Genomic DNA, 21,860 nt, shown 5'->3' with positions numbered 1-21,860 from the left:
CCTATTATGTCTCTCCTGGTAGCAGTAATGTAAAAAACCCTCATGTCAGAGAGAGAACTCAAAATTTAGAAATTGTCAGTCTCTGGAATGGCAGTGGATTAGGGGACGCTGAAAGAAGCCGGGCTCTGGGACAGGGGCCGCCACAGGCTCTGTTTCCCAGAATCTCAGCCCATATCCAACCAGATCAGTGGGATGGGCTGTATGCCTTTGCTCTTCCCTTTGGAGCCTGTGGATTATCTGGCCTTCGGTCTCTTTTCCTAACATGGACCAGGTAGCTCTGTCATGTCGAACATTATGCTGCAGAGACACTGAGCTTTCACCGTAGACTGCAGTGGCTGGCCAGCGGCTGGTGTTAGCTTGGGTCGTTTGTGTGCAGTGACCCCAAGATCCCCCTGTGCTCTCCAACTCTGGCTACAGAAAAAAATGAACATCCGGGTAAATGGAAATTCAGTGACCTGACGGGGCTCCCTCCCAGCAGCAGAGGAAGAGGCCTGGGTAGAGACCTGTTATAATCAGCTGCTTAATTTTGTTTGGAGAAACTGGACTTTTGACAGATGAACTTCTTTTCCCTTGCGTTCATATTTATCTAGTGGAGTTGTGGTTAGGGAATGGTCCAGGATTCACGAGGTCAAAAAGTGACCTGGTTCACATACTGTAGGCTCTCCCCATCTCCTCCAAAGTTCTCCAAGCAGGTGGTCCCATGCACTCTTGGTATGTCCACACCAAAACTGGTCACCCAAAGGACATGTCAGCCTCTGGGGTTTGGTCCTCACATTCTAGCAGCCCCATCAAACCGTGTTCCTGTTCTAAATAATCACCCTTACACTCTCAGGCTGCACTTCACAGCTGGAAATCATTCGAATGTGCTTGATGAATGAACATCTTGTTATAAGGCATTTGGTATTAACGCCATTAGTAAAATTAAATAATCAAACATTGGATTTTTGTAATACCTTTCTTCATGAGAAAACAGATTTTCACAGGCTGCCCAGTTGTATTCGTTCTCTCATTATCCCAAGAGTAAAAGAATAGAGGAATGCGGAATAAATAGACTTAACTTTATCTTTGAAAGTTAAAAAAAAAAAAATATTAAAAAAAAATCATCAGAAATATTTCCTCCTTCTCCCTGGCCTCCTGGTTCCCAAGTATATAAATAAGACATTTTTCCCTGCCTGAAACTCAGCCTTTGTGTTCCGTAATCTGTGGTTTTGTTATTATCCAAATGCTTATGGATCCACATGGAAGATAGTTTAGCAGGTAACAAGTACCTTTGTGATACTTGCTCATTTCTGGGTAGGCCTTTTTATGAAGCTTACTTGAGAACAGTTTTACTTTGTGATAACATGTCCAGCACTCGCCAGTTCCTCGCTGATCGAGGAGGTAGAGGTGGTCAGTAAACTCACACGTTTCCCTTCCTTGTGTTTTTCAGAAATTGAGGCAAAGGAAGCATGCGACTGGCTCCGTGCTGCCGGGTTCCCGCAGTATGCTCAGTTGTACGAGGGTAGGTTGGGCTTTTCGTCTGTCTTTATAAAGAGAATAAATTTAAATAATATCCTGTAGTATGTTCTGGCTTCCAAGTCTTTTCTCAACCATTTTTTTCCTTACTTCTTCACTCCACTTTTGCGACACCTGGAGCTTATGCTGATGCCTACTTAAGACTAAGGCTTGCTTCTGCCCCTAGCTTTTTCTTTACTTTTTGCTGTGCACTCTCTGCTTCTCACTTCTTTACCACCCATCCCAACTCTGCCTTTTCCTTCAAGGATTCTGGCATCAGGAGCTTTTCTGCACCTCCTTCCTTGTTCTTTTCCTTTTCCGTCACTGTGCTTAGTTTTCTTGAAAGTACAATCAATGAATTGTTGATACATTTCCTGGACAATCACAACACTCATTATCTGGAGACTTTTCTGGAGTTCTGTTTACATGAAAATGTTTAAACTGTAATACAGATCAGATGTTATTTTTCAGGGTTTTAAGTAAAATGCTTTTAGTGCCAGCATCATACATCCTTTCATTGGTGTTTTAATAGACAGTTAATAATATTACTCTCCTAGATCTTAACTTGCCCCTAAAATTATAACCAAAGCATCTACTTCTTGGATAGTCCTAATAAATAATGAATTATTCAGGATCCCAGCAGTAAGCACATGGCACATTCAGGACAACCCAAGGAGGATTTTATTTCTAGAGGTGTTCATTAGAAAGATGTGGACTCCGAGGACCAGTCCGGAGCCCAGAGCTTACAGCAGCAGAGCTATCACTACCATAGGCCCAAGGCCATATACAGAGGGAGAGGGTGCCAGAGCCCAGAAGGAGAGAGCATCTCAGAGCAGGCCCTTGCAGTGGAGCACACTGCTTATGACGGGCAGCCTCTGGAGAGAACCAGGAGGGGACATGTCCTGAGCTTACAGCCCTGCCTCCTTCCGGCTCCAGCCACGGCTTCCCACTGGTCAAACACAAAAGGAAGCAGAGGACATGGGTCTCCTTGGATGCTATCCACACAGCTGGGGCTCAAAGCAGGATACAGAAAAGTGGAACGTGGATCTTGAGAGCTAAACAGAGGGTATGTAGTATACCAAACAGTAGAGACTTCTATTTTGATGGCATAAAATTTATGGAGTATGGAAAGAAGCATTGGTGATTCTCATCTATGCACCTAGAAGCTCAGTTTTATATTGGGGAAAAAAAAAAACAACAACAACCAAACAAAAAACCTCCTTTTTCTGTCAATAAATGCTCTGAGGATAAAGGAAAACATATGTCTGAATGTGCCTCGAAGTCTAGAATCTCTGATAAAAGCTTTCATAAACTCATGGCCTTTTAGACAAGGAGGAGTGTCTTCTGGTTTTGGTCTAAGCAACCTTATTCCTGCCCCCCAACTACCAGTTCACTGATTATGAGAGAGAGGTCCCAAAAGGTTAAGTAACTTTAACAAGATTATAGGATAGAAGAGTCAGAATTAAAATCCCAGTCTCGGAGTTCCCATCGTGGCGCAGTGGTTAATGAATCCGACTAGGAACCATGAGGTTGCGGGTTCCGTCCCTGGCCTCTCTCAGTGGGTTAAGGATCCATCATTGCCATGAGCTGTGGTGTAAGTTGCAGACGCAGCTCGGATCCCATGTTGCTGTGGCTCTGGCGTAGGCTGGTGGCTATAGCTCCAATTCGACCCCTAGCCTGGGAACCTCCATATGCCACGGGAGCAGCCCAAGAAATCGCAAAAAGACAAAAAAATTAAAAAGAAATTAAAAAATAAATAAATAAATAAAATCCAAGTCTCTTGAGCCTTCATGCAGCATATTTTCTGTTGTAATGTACACCCTCTTTGTACACTCAAAATATTAATGCGTTATAAATGTGAAGAGTCCGTAAATGGCTAAGTAGAGCTATAAGTAAAATGGACCTATCAGATTGTGTTTAAGCCCTATGCATTTAATAAGTGTAATAAGAATGAGAACAGGGAGTTCCCGTCGTGGCTCAGTGGAAATGAATCTGACTAGTATCCATGAGGATGCAGGTTTGATCCCTGGCCTTGTTCAGTGGGTTAAGGATCCAGCTTTGCTATGAGCTGTGGGTCTGGTTTTGTTCTGCCTGTGGTGTAGGCTGACAGCTGCAGCTCTGATTCGATTTGATCTCTAGCCTGGGAACTTTCATATGCTATGGGTTGCGGCCCTACAAAAAATTAAAAATAATAATAATTAATACGTAGATGGAACTTACTATGTGACAGGTACTACTCAAAACACTGTACGTATACTATTCGTTTAATATTCACAATACTGTAGGGTAGGTATTATAATTATTACCATCCCCATTTTACAGATGAGGAAGCAGAGGCCCAGTGAAGGTAAAGTGGCTTGCCCACAATATACAGCTGGCGCGTCGCAGAGCCAGGGCTTAAAACCAGAGGAGCTGGGCCTCCTTGTCGCTGTTTCCCACCACTACTCGCACCTCCCTAGCACAGTGGGGTAGTCTCTACATTCTGGCGCTCCCTGGAATTCACTCGCATGACCAGAAGAGGAATTGTTTCTCTTTCCAACTCACGATAAGAAATTTGATATACTGTTAGCTTTATTATGATTGGCAAGTGCCAAGCATAAGGTGAGAAAGAGAAAGAATGGCAGGATGATGATAGTGGACCAACCTTTTCTGTTAGATTTGACCGTGACCTCTATTCCAATGATCTCCAGATTTTTTTTTTTCTTTTTAGGACTTCACATGCAGCATATGGAACTTTTCAGGCTAGGGGTTGAATCAGAACTGCAGCTGCAGGCCTATGCCACAGCCATAGCAACACCAGATCCAAGCTGCATCTGCCGCCTAGGCTCAACTTGCAGCAATGCTACATCCTTAATCCACCAAACCGGGCTAGGGATCAAACCCACATCCTCACAGATACTATGTAAGGTTCTTAACATACTGAGCCACAGTGGGAACTCCTGAAATTTCTCCCTTTTTCTAGACAGAACCAGTTGTTGGAGTATTTAGCTGATACTCCAGAGTGACTCAAGATTTTTCTACAGAGTAAAATATTGAGGCCATTGAGATTCAGGTATTTTTGGAAACTTCCTTCTTGAAGGAGAATAAAATCAGCCTAGCCAAGTAATTTATGAACTGATTAGGATAGCATTGAGCAACCTCCCCCCGAGGTGCATGGTGAGAGTGAAACAGCTCTTCATACAGACAAAGCTCTGTGGTCGTGATGAGCTATAAAAATGCAGCCACTTAGTATTCAGTCCTCGCCAAGGTTAAGCACTTGGTTTTTTTCATATTTCATATTTTCTGTACCCTTAAAACCAGTTATTTGGAGAAAAGTGAAATTGTCTGCTGTCTAAACATGACCAGCACATCCATGGGGAGTAACTGCTGTTAAGATTGGTCGTGTGTACGTGGCGGCCTGACGATATGGGTGCCCATTCAGATAAAACAAGGCAGATGAAGCCCTCTGTCTCTTTCTTTCAGACTCACAGTTTCCCATCAACATTGTGGCTGTCAAGAACGATCATGATTTTCTTGAAAAGGACCTTGTAGAACCTCTTTACAGGTAAATCACATGAAGTATTTTTGCTCGTTGCAATTGCTCAGTGTCTAATAGCTATCACTATGTGAAGGGGCCAGTCCAACAACAATTCAGTAAGTATTTATTGAGTACTTACTCTGTGCTCCAAGTCTCTTACAGGGAGCATGATCAGTCCCTGGTTTCATGTAGCTTAAATCCTAGCGGGAGGCTCCAGACAGTAGATTGGGTAAAGAGAAGGTGGGTGAGAGAAAAAGAGAAGGAGAAGGAGAGATTATCTCAGGAGTGTTCAGTGCTATTTTGTACAACAAGACGAGTCTACAGACAGGGATGGGATGGGATGGGTTAGTGGGAGGAGGCAGCATGGGGGACCACAGCAGGAGGGGCCAGAGCAGGCTCTGGAGGCCTCCAGGAGTATGTCAGACTCGGCTGTATTTTTTGCAAAGACAAGTGATTCTGTCAGTAAACTGGAGAATGTAAGCTCAAGTCGTCATGTCTGCAATCTGGAATGTTTAAGCTTTCACTATACGATAGATGCTATAAGGAGGCAAGAGTGTATGTATGAATAATTCCCTCCCCTCAACGAATGTATAATCTGGGAGTTCCCATAGTGGCTCAGTGGAAACAAATTTGACCAGTATCCATGAGGACGTAGGTTCAATCCTGGCCTTGCTCAGTGGGTTAAGGATCTGGCATTGCCCCGAGCTGTGGTGTAGGTTGCAGATGTGCCTCAGATCTGGCATTTCTGTGGCTGTGGTGTAGGCCAGCGGAAACAGCTCCGATTCGACCCCTAGCCTGGGAACCTCCATATGCCACAGGTACAGCCTTAAAAAGACAAAAAAAAAAAAAAAAAGAATGTATAATCTGGTTGGAGAAATCTAATTGAAGACATGAAGCATACATGAACAAATAAAATCATTATAATTTCAGTAATAATAAGAGATTTCAACATAATCAAAATCTCTGCGTGAGGAGACGTGTGTGTCTGTAGGAATTTGAAGTTTCCTGACTAAAGCCCTGGGGAGGGGTCAGAGCTGGAGATAAATATTAGTTACAGGAGATGAGTCATTTTTCCAAGGCTCTAGAACTAGTTATGGGCTCAACTGACCTGAAAATGCAGTCCTCATAACTTGCAGTCCAGCGTTCTTTCTTGTACATTCTGTGTTTGACATAGAAAAGATGGTAGTTTAAGAGGAAAATAATAATGAGGCAAAGGTTTGTCAAGATTGGAGAGACCAATATATGTTAGAATAGTGTGTAAATAATCCTAAGATTATTGATGAATCTTTAGACGCATATGTTTGTGTTTGTGAGCTGGTCACGCTATGGCTCCTTTATGAAGAGAAAATGGACTGGCGTTAAGAAATGATCTCTGATGGGGTTCCCATCGTGGCTCAGTGGTCAACGAACCCAACTAGTATCCATGAGGATACGGGTTCAATTCCTGGCCTCCCTCCGTGGGTTAAGGATCCAGCATTGCCATGAGCTGTGGTGTAGGTCACAGATGGCTCCTCGGATCTGACGTGGCTGCGGCTGTGGTGTAGGCCGGCAGCTGCAACTCTGATTCAACCCCTAGCCTGGGAACCTCCATACACCGAGGGTGTGGCCCTAAAAAGACCAAAAGAAAAAAAAAAGAAAGAAAAAGATCTTTGTGCAAGGAAAACAATACTGTCGGTTTGCTTAAGTGAGCAGAAGAGCGAAGAACTCTTCAAATTACAAATTCAGGGAGTTCCCGTCATGGCTCAGTGGTTAACAAATCCGACTAGGAACCTTGAGGTTGTGGGTTCGATCCCTGGCCTTGCTCAGTGGGTTAAGGATCTGGTGTTGCCTTGAGCTCTGGTGTGGGTCGCAGACGCGGCTCAGATCCCGTGTTGCTGTGGCTCTGGTCTAGGCTGGCAGCTAGAGTTCCGATTAGACCCTTAGCCTCTGAACCTCCCAGTTCCTGAATTTTTTTTTTTGTCTTTTTGCCATTTCTATGGCACAAGCAGCCGTAGAAATGGCAAAAAGACAAAAAAATATATATATATATTCAGGAACTGGGGTTATTTGGACGTGTAAACAAACAGGTACAAAAATGCCATTTGGGAGCATTTACAAGAAGAGTGGATGGTTTGGTTGTGATTCTTTAAGGGCAGTGAATAGAAAAGCAGTGTTTTTCCCTCAGCTTGGCTGATAGACACCCCTCGCCTCCATCCAACTCGGAACTATTCAACCAGCACCTCATCCTGCATTTTCCCTTAGTTTTAACCAAGAGTATTTTTACTAATAAGTTGGCATCTTTTAAAAGAAATAGGTTTTATTTTTAATTGTATCATGTTACAGTATCTTTTTCCCAGTTGAATTTCCTCGCATGCTCGTAGATCTTTATTTGATGATCTCGTTCGGTCTTGTCTTGTTTCTTCCCCAACTTTGAGTAAGATGTAGTTGCTATACGGCGCTGTGTGTGTTGAAGGTGTACAGCGTAATGATTTGACTTAGATCATCATAAAATGTTTACCGCAGTTGGTCCAGTGAACATCCAGCATCTCATACAGATAACCATTAAAGAAATAGGAAAAACACTTTTTTCCTTGTGACTAGAACTCTGAGGATTTACTCTTGAACCACTTTCAGACAGGACATAGAGCAGTGTGAATTATCTTTCTCATGTTGTAATTACGTCTCGACTGAGTTTATACCTGGGATTTTGTACCTTTTGACCACCTTCATCTAGTTTATCCTTCCCCCCACCTCTGATCGCCACACGTCTGATCGTTTCTTCCTGTAATTTTGTTTGTTTGTTTTTTGGTCTTGTTGTTGTTGTTGTTTGTCTTTTTAGGGCTGCACCCATGGCATATGGAGGTTCCCAGGCGAGGGCTCCAATGGGAGCTGTAGCCGCCAGCCTACACCACAGCCACAGCCATGCCAGATCCGAGCCACATCTGCGACCTACACCACAGCTCACGGCAACACCAGATCCTTAACCCACTGAGCGAGGCCAGGGATCAAACCCGCGTCCTCACGGATACTCGTTGGGTTCGCTAATCGCCGAGCCACAATGGGAACTCGCTGTTTGTTTTTGAAGTATAATCAACCTATAGCACTGTGTTAGTTCCTGCTACACAACATAGTGATTCTATGTCTCTGTACATTTCAAAATGATCACCATACGTCTAGATGTCACCTCCCCCTCTACAAAGATATTATAGGGTGATCGACTCTGTTCCCCATACTGTATATTTTATGCCTGTGACTCATTTATTTTGTCGTTTTTTTTTTTTTTTTTTTTTGCCATTTCTTGGGCCGCTCTCGCGGCATATGGAGGTTCCCAGGCTAGGGGTCGAATCGGAGCTGTAGCCACAGGCCTACGCCAGGGCCACAGCAACGCTGGATCCGAGCCGCGTCTGCAACCTACACCACAGCTCACGGCAACACCGGATCCTTAACCCACTGAGCAAGGGCAGGGACCGAACCTGCAACCTCATGGTTCCTAGTCGGATTCGTTAACTACTGCGCCACGACGGGAACTCCCTATTTTGTCGTTCTTAATCTCCCTCACCTACATCTCTCTTCCCCGCAGCCCCCTCCCATCTGGCAACCACTTGTTTGTTTTCTGTATCTGTGACTCTTTCTATTTAGATATGTTTGTTTATTTAGGTTTTTTTTTTTTTTTTTTTCGGTTGTGCATACAGCATGTGGAAATTCCTGGGCCAGGGATTGAACACGCACCATAGTAGCAGCCCAAGCTGCTGCAGTGACCATGCTGGGTCCTTAACCCACTGCGCTGCAAGAGAACATCTCGTTTTGTTTCGCAGATTCCACATATAAGTGAAACCATCCCAATTGAATTTAAAATCTATATTTTCTTTAAATTGGAGTCCCCCATGTAAAGTAAAATTCACTATGTTGAATGTACAGTTCTTTGACTTTCGAAAAATGCCTACAGTCATGTAACCAGCACCACAACCAAGATAAAAAAACAACTCCATCACCTAAAAAATCTCCATGATGCATCTTTGCCATCAACCTCCCTCCCTCCCCACAACCCTTGGCGACCACTGATCTGGTCTTTGTATCTACAGTTTTATCTTTTCCAGGATGTTATAGAAGTGAAAGCCAACAGTATGTAGCCTTTTGATCCTGGCTTCACTTCACTCAGTACACCTAAGATTCATCCATGTTCTGTGTATCAATCAACAAGATTGACGAGTAGTCGTCCACTGTGGAAATAAAACGGTTTATCTGTCCATTCACCAATTGAAGAACATCTGAGTTGTTGCCACTTTGGGTGGCTATAAAGCCACTATAAACGTTCATTTTCAGGTTTTCATGTGAACATAACTTTTCTTTTGAGTAAGTTCTTAAGTATGGGATTGTGCGGTGCAAATTAGATTTTAACCTTTTTTTTTCAGGTTTTTAAAACTGTGTGGGGTGGGAAAGTAGACAAGGAAAGAAAGGTTGAAAAACCTAGGGGGAAGTATCTTTCATAATAATAGTATTTATAGCATGTATTAGCTTTACATATGTTTCCAGTTTCTAGGGAGCATCTACATTTCTTGGCTGGTGGCTCTTTGTCCATCTCCAAAGTCATCAATGACCTGGCAGTCTTTCCCACATCATACCATTTTGACAGTGCCCCCTGATGTCCACACTGAAGGACCCTTGTGCTTACACTGGGCCCACCTGAATAAGCCAGGATACTCTCCCCATTTTACTTTTCTATTATTATTATCATTATTTCTTAATAGTTATTTCCCCAATACAATTTTTTTTTCCTATGGTACAGCATGGTGACCCAGTTACACATGCATGTACACATTCTATTTTTGTACATTATCAGGCTCCATCATAAGTGACTAGACATCGTTCCCAGGGCTACATGGCAGGATCTCATTGCTAATCCATTCCAAAGGCCATAGTTTGTATCTATTAACCCCAAGTTCCCCAACCACCCCACTCCCCGCCCCTTGGCAACCACAAGTCTGTTCTGCAAGCCCATGATTTTCTTCTCTGTGGAAAGGTTCATTGGTGCCTTATATTAGATTCCAGATATAAGTGATATATGGTATTTGTCTTTCTCTTTCTGACTTTACTTCACTCAGGATGAGAGTCTCTAGTTCCATCCATGTGGCTGCAAATGGCATTATTTTGTTATTTTTTATGGCTGAGTAGTATTCCACTGTGTGTATATACCACATCTTCCTAATCCAGTCATCTGTCAATGGACATCTGGGTTGTTTGCATGTCTTGGCTATTGTGAATAGTGCTTCAATGAACACGTGGGTTCATGTGTCTTTTTTAAAGAGAGTTTTGTCTGGATATATGCCCAAGAGTGGGATTGCTGGGTCATAGGGTAGTTCTATGTATAGATTTCTAAGGTATCTCCATACTGATCTCCATAGTGGTTATACCAGCTTACATTCCCACCAACAGTGCAGGAGGGTTCCCTTTTCTCCACACCCCCTCTAGCATTTGTTATTTGTGGACTTATTAATGATGGCCATTCTGACTGGTGTGAGGTGGTATCTCATGGTGGTTTTGATTTGCATTTCTCTAATGATCAGTGATGTTGAGCATTATTTCATGTGCCTGTTGGCCATGCGTACATCACCTTGGAAAAATGTCTATTCAGGTCTCTTGCCCATTTTTCCATTGGGTTGTCAGCTTTTTTGCTGTTGAGTTGTATAAGTTGCTTATATATTCTAGAGATTAAGCCCTTGTCAGTTGCATCATTTGAAACAATTTTCTCCCATTCTATAAGTTGTCTTTTTGTTTTCTTTTTGGTTTCCTTTGCTGTGAAAAACTTCTCAGTTTGATTAGGTCCCATCGGTTTATTTTTGCTCTTATTTCTGCTGCTTTGGGAAACTGACCTGAGAAAATATTCATAAGGTTAATGTCAGAGAATGTGTTCTCTTCCAGGAGTTCGATGGTGTCTTGTCTTATATTTAAGTCTTTAAGCCATTTTTGTGCATGGTGTGAGGGCGTGTTCTAGGTTCATTGATTTACATGCAGCTGTCCAGGTTTCCCAGCAATACTTGCTGAAAAGACTGTTTTTTTCCCATTTTATGTTCCTGCCTCCTTTGTCGAGGATTAATTGACCATAGGTGTCTGGGTTTATTTCTGGGTTCTCCATTCTGTTCCATTGGTCTATATGTCTGTTTTGGTACCAGTACCACATTGTCTTGATGACTGTGGCTTTGAAGTATTTCTTGAAGTCTGGGAGAGTTATGCCTCCTGCTTGGTTTTTGTTCTTCAGAATTGATTTGGCAATTCTGGGTCTTTTATGGTTCCATATAAATTTTTGGATTGTGTGTTCTAGTTCTGTGAAAAATGTCATGAGTAATTGGATAGGGATTGCCTGACTCTGTAGATTGCTTTGGGTAGTATGGCCATTTTTACAATATTAATTTTTCCAACCTGGGAGCATGGAATATCTTTCTGTTTCTTTACATCTTCTTTAATTTCCTTGATTAATGTTTTATAGTTCTCAGCATATAAGTCCTTTACCTCCTTGGTCAGGTGTATTCCCAGGTATTTGATTTTTTGGGGTGTAATTTTAAAAGGTATTATATTTTTGTATTCCTTTTCTACTATTTCATTGTTAGTAAACAGAAATGTGACTGATTTCTGAATGTTAATCTTATATCCTGCCATTTTGCTGAATTTGTTGATCAGTTCAAGCAGTTTTGGGGTTGAATCCTTTGGGTTTTCTATATATAGTGTCATGTCATCTGCATACAGTGACAGTTTTACCTACAAAACACTCTAACACCAAGTGCCAACAAAGATGTGGAGCAAGTGGAAGTCTCATACACTGTTGCTGGCAATACAAAATGATATAGTCAATTTGGAAATGTTAGGTGGTTTCTTATAAAGTTAAAATATAAGTATTGCAACTTGCACTTGCCAGCAACAATGTATGAGACTTTGACTTGCTCCACATCTTTGTTGGTACTTGGTGTTGGAGTGTTTTATTTTGTTTTTTGATGCTCTAATAGCTATCTAGTGTTTCCTCATTGTGATTTTAGTTTGCATGTCCTTAAGGAGTAATGATGCTGAATGTTTTTTCATGTACGTATTTGCTATTCATTATCTTTTTTGGTAAAGTGCATATTCACATCTTTTGCCCATTTAAAAAATTTTGGTTGTCTTCTTTATTGAGTTTTGATATTTTCTGCCAGTTTGTAGCTGGTTTCTTCAGTCTCTTAACAGTGGCGTTTCACAGAAGTTTTTAATTTTATTAGGATCCATTTTATCAATTTTTTCATGTTTTTAAGGTCACACCTGAGTAATTTTGCTTCATGTTAAGGTCACAGCTATTATTTTCCATGTTTTTCTTCTAGAAATGTCAGTTTTGTGTTTTACATGTAAGTGGATCCATTCCAAGTTAATTTTTATAAGATACAAAGTATAGGTCAAGATTCATCTTTTTACATATCAATATCCCATTGATGAAAAGACTGTTCGTTCTTCATTGAATGGCCTTGGCACTTATGTTGTAAATCAGTTGATGATATATGCATGGGTCTATTTCTAGACTCTCTGTTCCATTTATCCATGTGTCTGCTCTTTCATCAATATCACACTTGATTATTTAGCTTTGGGTATGTCTTGTATCCAGTACTGTGAGTCCTCCAACTTTGTTCTTCTTTGCCAGGATTGTTTTGGCCATTCTCGTTCCTCTGCCTTTCCATATAAATTTAGAAACAGCTTGTTGGTATCTAAAATCCTACTGGAGTATCGATTTGGATTGTGTTGACTCTATAGATCAGTTTGGGGAGAATTGATACGTTAACAGTATTGAGTCTTCGGATTCATAAACACAGTAAAAGTCTCTATTTAGGTTTCTTTTGATTTTTTTTTTTTAACCCTGACTCAAAATAGCTTTCAGCAAATGGATAATACACATACTTGAAAGTACTAAGAATTAAGAATTTCATGTTTTGAGGTGCTATTCTAAATAGTACTTTTTTTTATCATTTCAGTCTCCACTTGTTCATTGTAGCATGTGTTTTTTTTTTTTTTTGGTATATTGTTCATTTGCATCCAGCACTCTTTCTAAACTCACCCATTAGTTGTAGTAGCTTACACATAGATTCTTAAAATTTTTATTTTAAAATATAAACCAAGGATTACATTGTAAACCAAGAAGAAAACCTCTATTACCCATTTTTACATGAGGATTGCAGGAACACACATTGCTTCTGACTGTGCCGTTCTGCTCACTGGATGACGTATGTGCCCCAGTGAGCTAAGTTTTAAATGTCAAATATGTGGGTGGGAAATCCTTATCCACCCACTGCTGCATGTGATCTGAGGCGCCTTGACTAAGCTCTGGACTTTTCCATTCAAGTCTACTGTTTAAAAAAGTGCCTTTCAGACATGTTATAGATAAGCCAGTACAGAAATCACTTCAAGAGTTCCAAGTAATAATACTAGGATGAGCCAGAAAAATCAGGAAGCCTTCTCTGGTAGAGCCCATGACCCATCTCTGATTCAGCTCATGGTGGGATCCATACAGACATACCCCAAAGGCACTACTGCGTAAATATGTGGGAAGGCAACACCACCAGACACCACAGTGCTCTTGATAAGGGCCCAGCTTGCGTAGAAATGGTTAGAGTGGCAGGAGGTTGTTGTAACTGGAATAATTCTTAGGATGGCTCCGTCTCCAAAAATATTATGAAATAAGAAAAGTGTTTGTCTGGAGGTGTATGAGCGTGAGAGTCTCAGGGCATAGAGCAAGAGGGGTAGAACAGAGGCCAAAGGAGTGGTCACAGTGGAGTGCATCTAATTTCGGAGAAGGAGTGGTGATCCATGCCTTGAAGCGAGATCTTAATTCCCGGCTCAGGAAACGAACCTGGGCAGCCTGGGTGACAACCAGGAGTCCCAGTCATTAGATTAGCTAGAGGCTAAAAGCACAACTGCCCTGATTCTTACCCCCTGTTGAAAGCAGGAATGTTTCAAGGAGGCAAAGAGGTAAAAACAGGTGCAAAGTTTATTATTGGAAGCACAGTACAGCTTGTGCGAGGACACACAACGTAGTCTGAGTACAGAAGGCAGAAGCAGAGCCGTCATACACACCCAAAGGAAGAGTGCAGGTGTGGTGCGGGCATCCTCCTGAAGAGGAGCTCGCCAAGGAGGTGATTTAAATCACTTACACAGGCGGTTCTTCTGGGTCTCTGTTTTCCTTTGGCCAATTACCTTGCTTTATTTTTCTCGCGGGTCTGGCCCAACATGCGTGCGCATCTTTTGGCCAAGATGGATCCCAGAGCAAAGGGTTATGGGATGATTATTAGGATATATTATGGCCTGGTGCCCCCTCTCTTTTTGCCCCCTAGAAGTCCTTCTGCGCAGGTGTAGCTGGGAGGTCCCCTTGAGCCCAGGAGTGAGTGACGTGGTCGTCTTATCTTTCTCCTCCAGCAGAGCTCAGCCCCTGCCATTAACTTTCTCCTTGACGCGTCAAAGGGAAGCAAGGCCCAATTTACTCAGCCTAACAAGTCCCAGCTGAGCTCAGCCCAGGGGCCCGTCTTCCTCCTGCCTCAGATTAAAGGAAGCAGGCAGAGTAGGTGGGCAGAGATGGACGGAGCTTCTTTGCCTTCCATAGGAGTTCCTTCAAGACACAGATTTCCTGAAAGCAGGCAGAAGGAAGACCTCCAGCCTGCAGGGAGTGACAGCACTTTTAAAACTTTGAGACTGATGGAGGGTTAATTACTCACCCACTCACACGGTATGTAATGATTCCTGCCTGGAGAGCAGTAAGGGGGTATGATTTGATTCGTTTTCTTTCTCATGCACTGCAGACACCGTGATAGAGCTGGTCTCGTGTTTTATTTTTAAACTTGGGGGGCTCCACCTTTCTCATGCATATTTGAAAAGCTGAGCTAACGCAGAATTCTAAAGGGAACCATAGCCAGCGGGCGGGTACAATTGTGATACCTCTGCCAGGAAGACAAATGAAGGCAAGAGAGCTGCAGGTCTCCTGTAAATGTTTGGACAGTTTTACTCACCTTTGGTGTTCTGGAAGTTTCTCTCCCGTGTAGACAGACAATTAATATCCTGGGTCCCCAGTTACATTTGGAGAGTTGTTGAACAATGGGAAATTTTTTTGGCTTGGATAAATAGAGTGTACTCAGGATGTCGACGGCAGGGAGGACCCACGCCTGGCCGGGCACACGTGGACACATAGCCCTCGTTTTCGGGTCTCGGAAACCAGCCAGGTTTGCTGTCTTGAGTGAAGGTGTCATGTTTTATTTTATGGTGACCATGCCTTCGCGTTGCTGCTTCACCAGTACATGGTGGATGTCCGAAAAGATGTGTTCCTGCAAGTCGGAATGGTGCAGGCTCTGTTATTTTAGCAACCACAATTACAAGTCTGTTTTGATGTTTTGTGATTGAATTCCTAATTGCAAATATTTTCCCCTGTCAGTAATGAAAAGCTAATTGCAAATCTAAGTACCAGGATGAGCTAATTGAAGCTTAGCTATATCAGAACATAGACACAGCCAAGGTATCTCAATACCTTGCAAGATTTGTCACCTTTAAGGCAAATTGCAGCAAATCAAAGCCCCTGAATGAGATTTTTAACACGTGGCATGTTCTATTAGCACTTTGGTTTGGGATATTGGCTCAGACAGCTAACATAGGGCCTTGATGCCCGGGGGGAACCTCTGAATTTCTACTTTGATGTTGGATCTGCCTAACTTAGGTTGTTAATAAATATGAATTATAACATGTATAAAACAAGGGCATTCACCTTGTTCAGTACTATCTCATGGAGATCCAGCACTGACTAGGATCAGCATGCACCTGGCACTGCCCTCTGTTTTTAAAAGAATAGCTGGTGACACTGATGAGCCTGTGGGGCAAGGGAGTGAGGGAGAGTGCTAACCAAAATGATTTTTACAGTTTGCCTCTACACACAAAGGCACATATTTGATTTGAGTATGTTAAATAACATTACTAATTACTGAGTCTTTATGAAAATTGATAATGTACTTTAAGTTTTTCCCGTGAAGAATATCACAGAAAATGAACAGTTGTTATACGTTGTGTTGTGCCATGTGATAATGTGTAACTACCAGACCGAAACGTGGACGGCTCCTTGGGAGAAGGATTCAGGGGGTTCCTGATAACACCGTCACTTCCGCCTTGGAAATTCTGAATCTATAAATAAATACAAATCGCAGTAAGCCATGAGGTGCACCCCAAGCACGACTCTGAGCATTTTACAAAGATGTGCTCATTTAATTCTCATGCCCATTTTACAGATGAGGAAATGGAGGCACAGAGAGGTATGAAATGACTTCCCCAGTTACAGCCGGTACATGGCGGTGCTGGGATTCCAAGCCACACAGGCTGCTTCTTGGTTTCTGAAGAGAGCTTCAATTTAACTTGGAAATCCCAGGGTTAGAAATTCTGGTTGCATTTGTGCCTTCATGGACCTCCAGTTTAAAAAAATATATTAACAATTAAGAGTTGAAAGTGTACCTTCTTCTTGAAGAGATGAGAACTGATTTACTGTGGAGTGATGGTGCTTTGTCATGTGTCCCTTGGTTCACTTCATCAAGGTGGTCTCTTGAGAGCCTTCCTTGGCTTTGGAGATAAATAAGACAGACTCCTCACCTTGACATCTCAGGCCAGTGCTTGCTTCTCACTCCAAGGTGGGGGTAGCATTTCTCCCTGTCTTGAGGCCTGGGAACATTTGTGCTTGTCACAACTGGGGTAGTGCTACTGGCCAGAAATGCTGCAAACTCCCACCGTGCACAAGGCACCCCCCACAACAAGGAATTATCTGGCCCCAAATACCCGTAGTGCCTACGGGTTGAGAAATGAGTAAATTATGGTGTACTTGGACACGTCGTGTGATGGATCAGGACAAATGCAGGATAGCTAAGGGGGAGAGGGTTTCGGAGGGAGAGCATCCTGGAAAAATGACCCTTTTAGGCCAGTAGGAGTTACCCAGACTAGAGTGTATGAAATTTAATGTGGCTATTTTCAACTTTCACTTTTTAACTAATTTAATATGCAAGAAAGGCATCTTCATTCCCCACCCCCACCTTTACTGCAAACCTCACCCCAGGATGGCCCATATAGAACAGGGGCAGCCATGGGGGACAGGATCAAAAATAGAGAATTGATAGATAAATTAATTTGTACAGAAAACATTGATCTTTGTGTTTTTAAGTGGCCTCTTGCATAACCTGTTCCACCCAGCTATTCTAAATGACTTCAGGAAGAATATATAGGAAGCTACAAGGAAGAATATACAAGAAGCTACAAACTAGAACAGAGGGCAAAAAAAAAAGTTTAGGAGTTCCCGTCGTGGCGCAGTGGTTAACGAATCAGACTAGGAACCATGAGGTTGCGGGTTCGATCCCTGCCCTTGCTCAGTGGGTTAAGGATCCGGCGTTGCCGTGAGCTGTGGTGTAGGTTGCAGACACGGCTCGGATCCCACGTTGCTGTGGCTCTGGCGTAGGCCGGTGGCTACAGCTCCGATTCAACCCCTAGCCTGGGAACCTCCATATGCCGCGGGAATGGCTCAAGAAATAGCAACAATAACAACAACAACAACAACAACAAAAAAAAAAGACAAAAGACAAAAAAAAAAAAAGTTTATATTTTTAATGTTATTCACTTCTCTCTACATATTTTTGGATATTTGTATTGCATTATTAAAAACATTAGCAATGTTTGTACAAATGCATTGCGTTGCCACATAAATAACGGATGACCACGCCTACCATTGAGTAATTACTGTGTGTTAAGTAATAAGCACGTTTCATTGATCTCAGTTGATTCGCATAAGAGCCTAGGAATAACAGGTGCTATCCCTATTGCTGCTATTCAGAGTTAAGGGTGGCTTGAGCAGCTGGGTGGTGGCAACGCCCTTGAGTCAGGGAACAGCCCAAGAAGGAGGCGAGGGGAGTCCAGCCAGGGTCTGAGGAAGGGAAAGTGTGACGAGCCGAGGCGCCTGGGGAGCCGGTGCTGGGTGGGCGCGTCCAGGGTGCAGCGGGGCGTGTGCGGGTCTGGAGCTGGACAGAGCCCTGAGCTGGAGACCGAGGTGCAAAGTCCTCTGCACGGGAAGGCGGAAAGGTCCCGAGGGTGGGTGAGGTCACCCAGGGGCAGTAAGGGGAGTAGAAGAGGACCAAGACTGAGGGAGGGGGACCCCGGGTCTGTGGGGCTGGAGGGGGGGAGGAGCCGAGAGACGCCCACCCCGCCCCTCGGAGCCAGGGAGTGAGTAACCGCCCACCCTCCAGTTCCCCTGGGCTGTTTGCTTTCTTGCAGTTTTTGACCCTTTCTCAGAAATCTCTGGTGTGACCCTTGCTTCAACTTGAACTGATTCTCACTAGAGAAATTATCTGGATCAGAATCAACTGTGAACAGTGAAAAGGCTAAGGACACCCGATCCGACTTCTCTGATACAGGCCCATGTACATTTCAACTTTGTCCAAAATCCACAAAGTAAAGAAGCCCAGGAAAACCTGGACTTTTGTTGTTAGCTCTTCCCCCTTGGGCAACCGTGGCTGATGTGTTTTATTGATTTGCCTCTGGAGCTTACACTCTTCCCCCACATCCTCACCATTAGAGTCTGTCACGTCTTTCAGATTCTTTTCCGGGGGTGTCAGGGACAGCACGGTGACTGCAGTTAACAGGGCCGCATTGTGTCTGACCGTTGCTGAGAGTAGATCTTACACAGGCGCGTCACAAGAAAAAAATATTAGTACCTGTGTGGTGGTGGATGTTCACGCAACCTACTGTAATTATTTCACAGTATATGCAAATATCAAATCCTTATGTTGTACACCTCAGACTTGCAGAATGTTTTACGTCAATTGCATCTTAATTGAGAACATATATGATACAAGTCACGTCGTGCCACACGTGCGTCCTCTCCCCCTCCAGCAACACACACACACATACACGCACGCACACGCACACACACACTACTTCATTTCCTTGGCACTGGGAGCTCCACCCTTGCTTAACCACTTCCCACCTCTCAGCGGATGCCCAGGGTCAGTGTAGGGCGTTATGGGCTGGAAGAGGTGCAGCATTTCTGCGCCACAGGACCACATGGTAGGAAAACAGCCAGCAAGGAGGAGGCATGGCCGTCACCGGCTCATCTGTGGCACAGTGACAGCCACTTGCAGACTCCTAATTAGATGCCATTTCTCTCTGGACACCCTAAAGCCATCCTGCTGGATGGCCTGTGATGAAAGGCCCCACCCTGACTGAGTACAGGCCAGACTTGGCTGTTTGGAGCATCTGTTTTATAAACCCTGAGACACACATGGACCTTTCCCAGGCCCCGCGGGGAGGCGCCGCCTTCCCGGAGACGCTCCCTCTGATCCCTGGACCAGGTGACTTGTTTCTGACCTGCTTTGAGGCCATGCCCAGAACTCTGCTAAGCCAAGCCGCAGGGTAGGAACCTTTAGCCTCTGACACCTGAGAGGAGGGTGAGAAGTTCAGACTGCGGCTCTAATCAGAATTGCATGTCAGAGATGAACCCATCACGCTGCTTATTTTTCCTCTCGAGCCTTTCGCAAGATTATTAGAAAAATATCACAGGATACCAGCCTTTAGATCAGCATGGGAGACCTACGACCAGAACAGAGTCTGGCAGTTTCAAAGGGAAATGAGAATTTAAGATCCTAAGAAGGGACGGCTCCTCTGCCTTCGTGTAGGTCAAGTGCAGAAGGCAGCTCGTGTGCCCGGGCACTGGCACGGAGGCAGAGGAGGACCCCTTCAGATGGCCCAGACCTCCCTCCCACGCCTCTGTTCTGCCCACACCTGCCCACCAACGCCCAGCCCCTCAGCAAGCACGCCGCCTTCCCTGGATCTGCTGCTGCCCCCCGGCTCTACCCTCCGGTGTCCTCTCTGTGCCCCCCTCCATGCCCAGGCAGCCTGCACACAGCTCCCCACGCCAGGCATGTTAGCTGGGGGTCTTCTGTGTCTCGTGGGGTGAACCATGACCACAGGTGCCTGGTGCTCTGGCTGCCCTGTGCCAAGCAGCCATTCAATAATTTTGTTAAATTAAACTGGAACCTGGAAGAAAATAACCTGTCAGTTTACAAATCATGTCATCGCTTCTACATGTGAGAGAACATTGTGTGGCGACAGATTATTCATTTTCTTCTCAAAATATGTTAAACCTCTCTCTTTCTGAGCTAGATTCCCAAGGATCGCTCACGCTCAGCCCTTGACTCAGGCTTCTCCAAAACTGCCTGAGATGCCTGCCACACCCGAAAGGCACGCCTTAGGGTTTATATCGTTACTCTTTCTTAAATAATGCATACAACTCCCTAACCGGTCTCTCTGCTCTGTGGCGCTCAGTCTCTGGCTTCCAAGACCAGCTACACCGGGTTGCATCTGATATACTTGCCCAAGTCCCGCTCTTGCACCTCCACCCAGGTCTTGAGCAGGGGAGTTTCCAGGGTTCTGAATGCTCCCTAGATGACTGCTTGAGTTATTACATATCCTCGGTGTATACCGTCTGCATGCATCACCTCAAGGGGATGTCACAAGGGCCCCCCCAGAACTGAAGGCATCCCAGCGTGAGCTTGTGATACTCTCTGTATCCTAGCTCCTGCCGCCTCCCTATTTCACTGTTTTCTGCATTTGATGGCACAGCTGACAATTCTGAAATCCAGAAGTCATCCTCTATTTCTTCCCCCCGCCCCAAGCTTCCACATCACTCAGTCTTTATTTATTTAGGCTTTTTTTGGCCTTTTTTTTTTTTTTTTTTTGCTATTTCTTTGGGCCGCTCCCTCGGCATATGGAGGTTCCCAGGCTAGGGGTCGAATCGGAGCTGTAGCCACTGGCCTACACCAGAGCCACAGCAACATGGGATCCGAGCCGCGTCTGCAACCTACACCACAGCTCACGGCAACGCCGGATCCTTAACCCACTGAGCAAGGGCAGGGACCGAACCCGCAACCTCATGGTTCCTAGTCAGATTCGTTAACCTCTGCGCCACGACGGGAACTCCCACTCAGAGTCTTTATATGCTCTCACTTTATTTCTGCTCTGCTTTGCCATCCCTCAGCGAAGCCATCATAACCACCTCCTACCCTTTCTTCTTCAGGTCACTCTCCGTCCTGCCCCGGTTGTGTTTCTGCGATGCGGTGGACTTCCATTACCCTAATAGCCCTCAGGAGCCCCTTGTTACCACGATGGCTCCCAACGTCTTCATTTTTGCCCCCATGATCCAGTCCCTGCCCACGTCCCCACTGATTCCCACTCACATACAGGTGGCTCCTAGACTAAAGCACACCTTGTCATGACTCGGCTTTGCCTGTCATTCTTCTAACACAGGCAGCAAATTTCTCTTGTTCCTTCATAGCTTTGCTCAACTATTGCCGCCTCTGGGAGGTTCCGCCCTGCACATTCAGAGCATGAACTGCTTCTTCTCTTATTCAGCATATTCCCATTCCACACAGGGTTGTGAGGTCCCCAAGGTCCGGGCCCACCTCTTGTTCACCTCTGCATCTCCAGCCTCTCACTTGTTCCGGGTGCGTGGGGCCCACTGTTCGATGAACCTGCCTTGGCTTCTTCTCTTCTTGTTGACTTTGCCACCAGGACTTCAAGTTCACTCCTAGAATGAGCCTTCGGACTGTTTCTCCTTTATTAACCTCTCTAAAGCCTTCTGAAGACAGCAGCAGAAATTAACAGGTTCTGGTAGCGTGGGTGTTGTGGACAGTCCTTCTGAAAGGGCCCAACTGCTTTGCTTGTGTTGACACATAAATTTGGTTTGCTCGAAGCGTAGGGTAGACAGCTTTAGCATGCTTCGTGGTTTCCTCTTTCCATGGAAAAGATGGAGAGAAGGAAACTGCCATTGATTGACCAGCCCGTATGAGGTACATGACAC

General features: G+C 44.4%; 1 protein-coding gene across 28 annotated transcripts in view; it reads left to right on the top strand.

Moving 5' to 3' along the window:
* The window catches only part of STARD13 (StAR related lipid transfer domain containing 13), a 512,485-nt gene that overhangs the window by 448,888 nt on the left and 41,737 nt on the right, over nucleotides 1-21,860 (top strand). For all 28 annotated transcript variants that reach the window (XR_014819177.1, XR_014819178.1, XM_084981472.1 and 25 more), the window contains 2 exons: nucleotides 1,430-1,501; nucleotides 4,957-5,038. Coding sequence is in view for 17 of the 28 variants with exons in the window: in XM_084981472.1 (XP_084837598.1) it covers nucleotides 1,430-1,501; nucleotides 4,957-5,038 (154 nt within the window). In the remaining 11 variants the exon portion in view is untranslated. The remainder of the gene's footprint in view (nucleotides 1-1,429; nucleotides 1,502-4,956; nucleotides 5,039-21,860) is intronic.

The sequence above is a fragment of the Sus scrofa genome, chromosome 11, assembly GCF_054392235.1.
Source record: "Sus scrofa isolate SSC_HxYL_T2T_F1_AM1 chromosome 11, Sscrofa_HxYL_maternal_Yorkshire_Landrace_v2.0, whole genome shotgun sequence".
Classification (NCBI taxonomy): domain Eukaryota; kingdom Metazoa; phylum Chordata; class Mammalia; order Artiodactyla; family Suidae; genus Sus; species Sus scrofa.
This window is presented reverse-complemented; position numbering and strand designations above follow the sequence as displayed.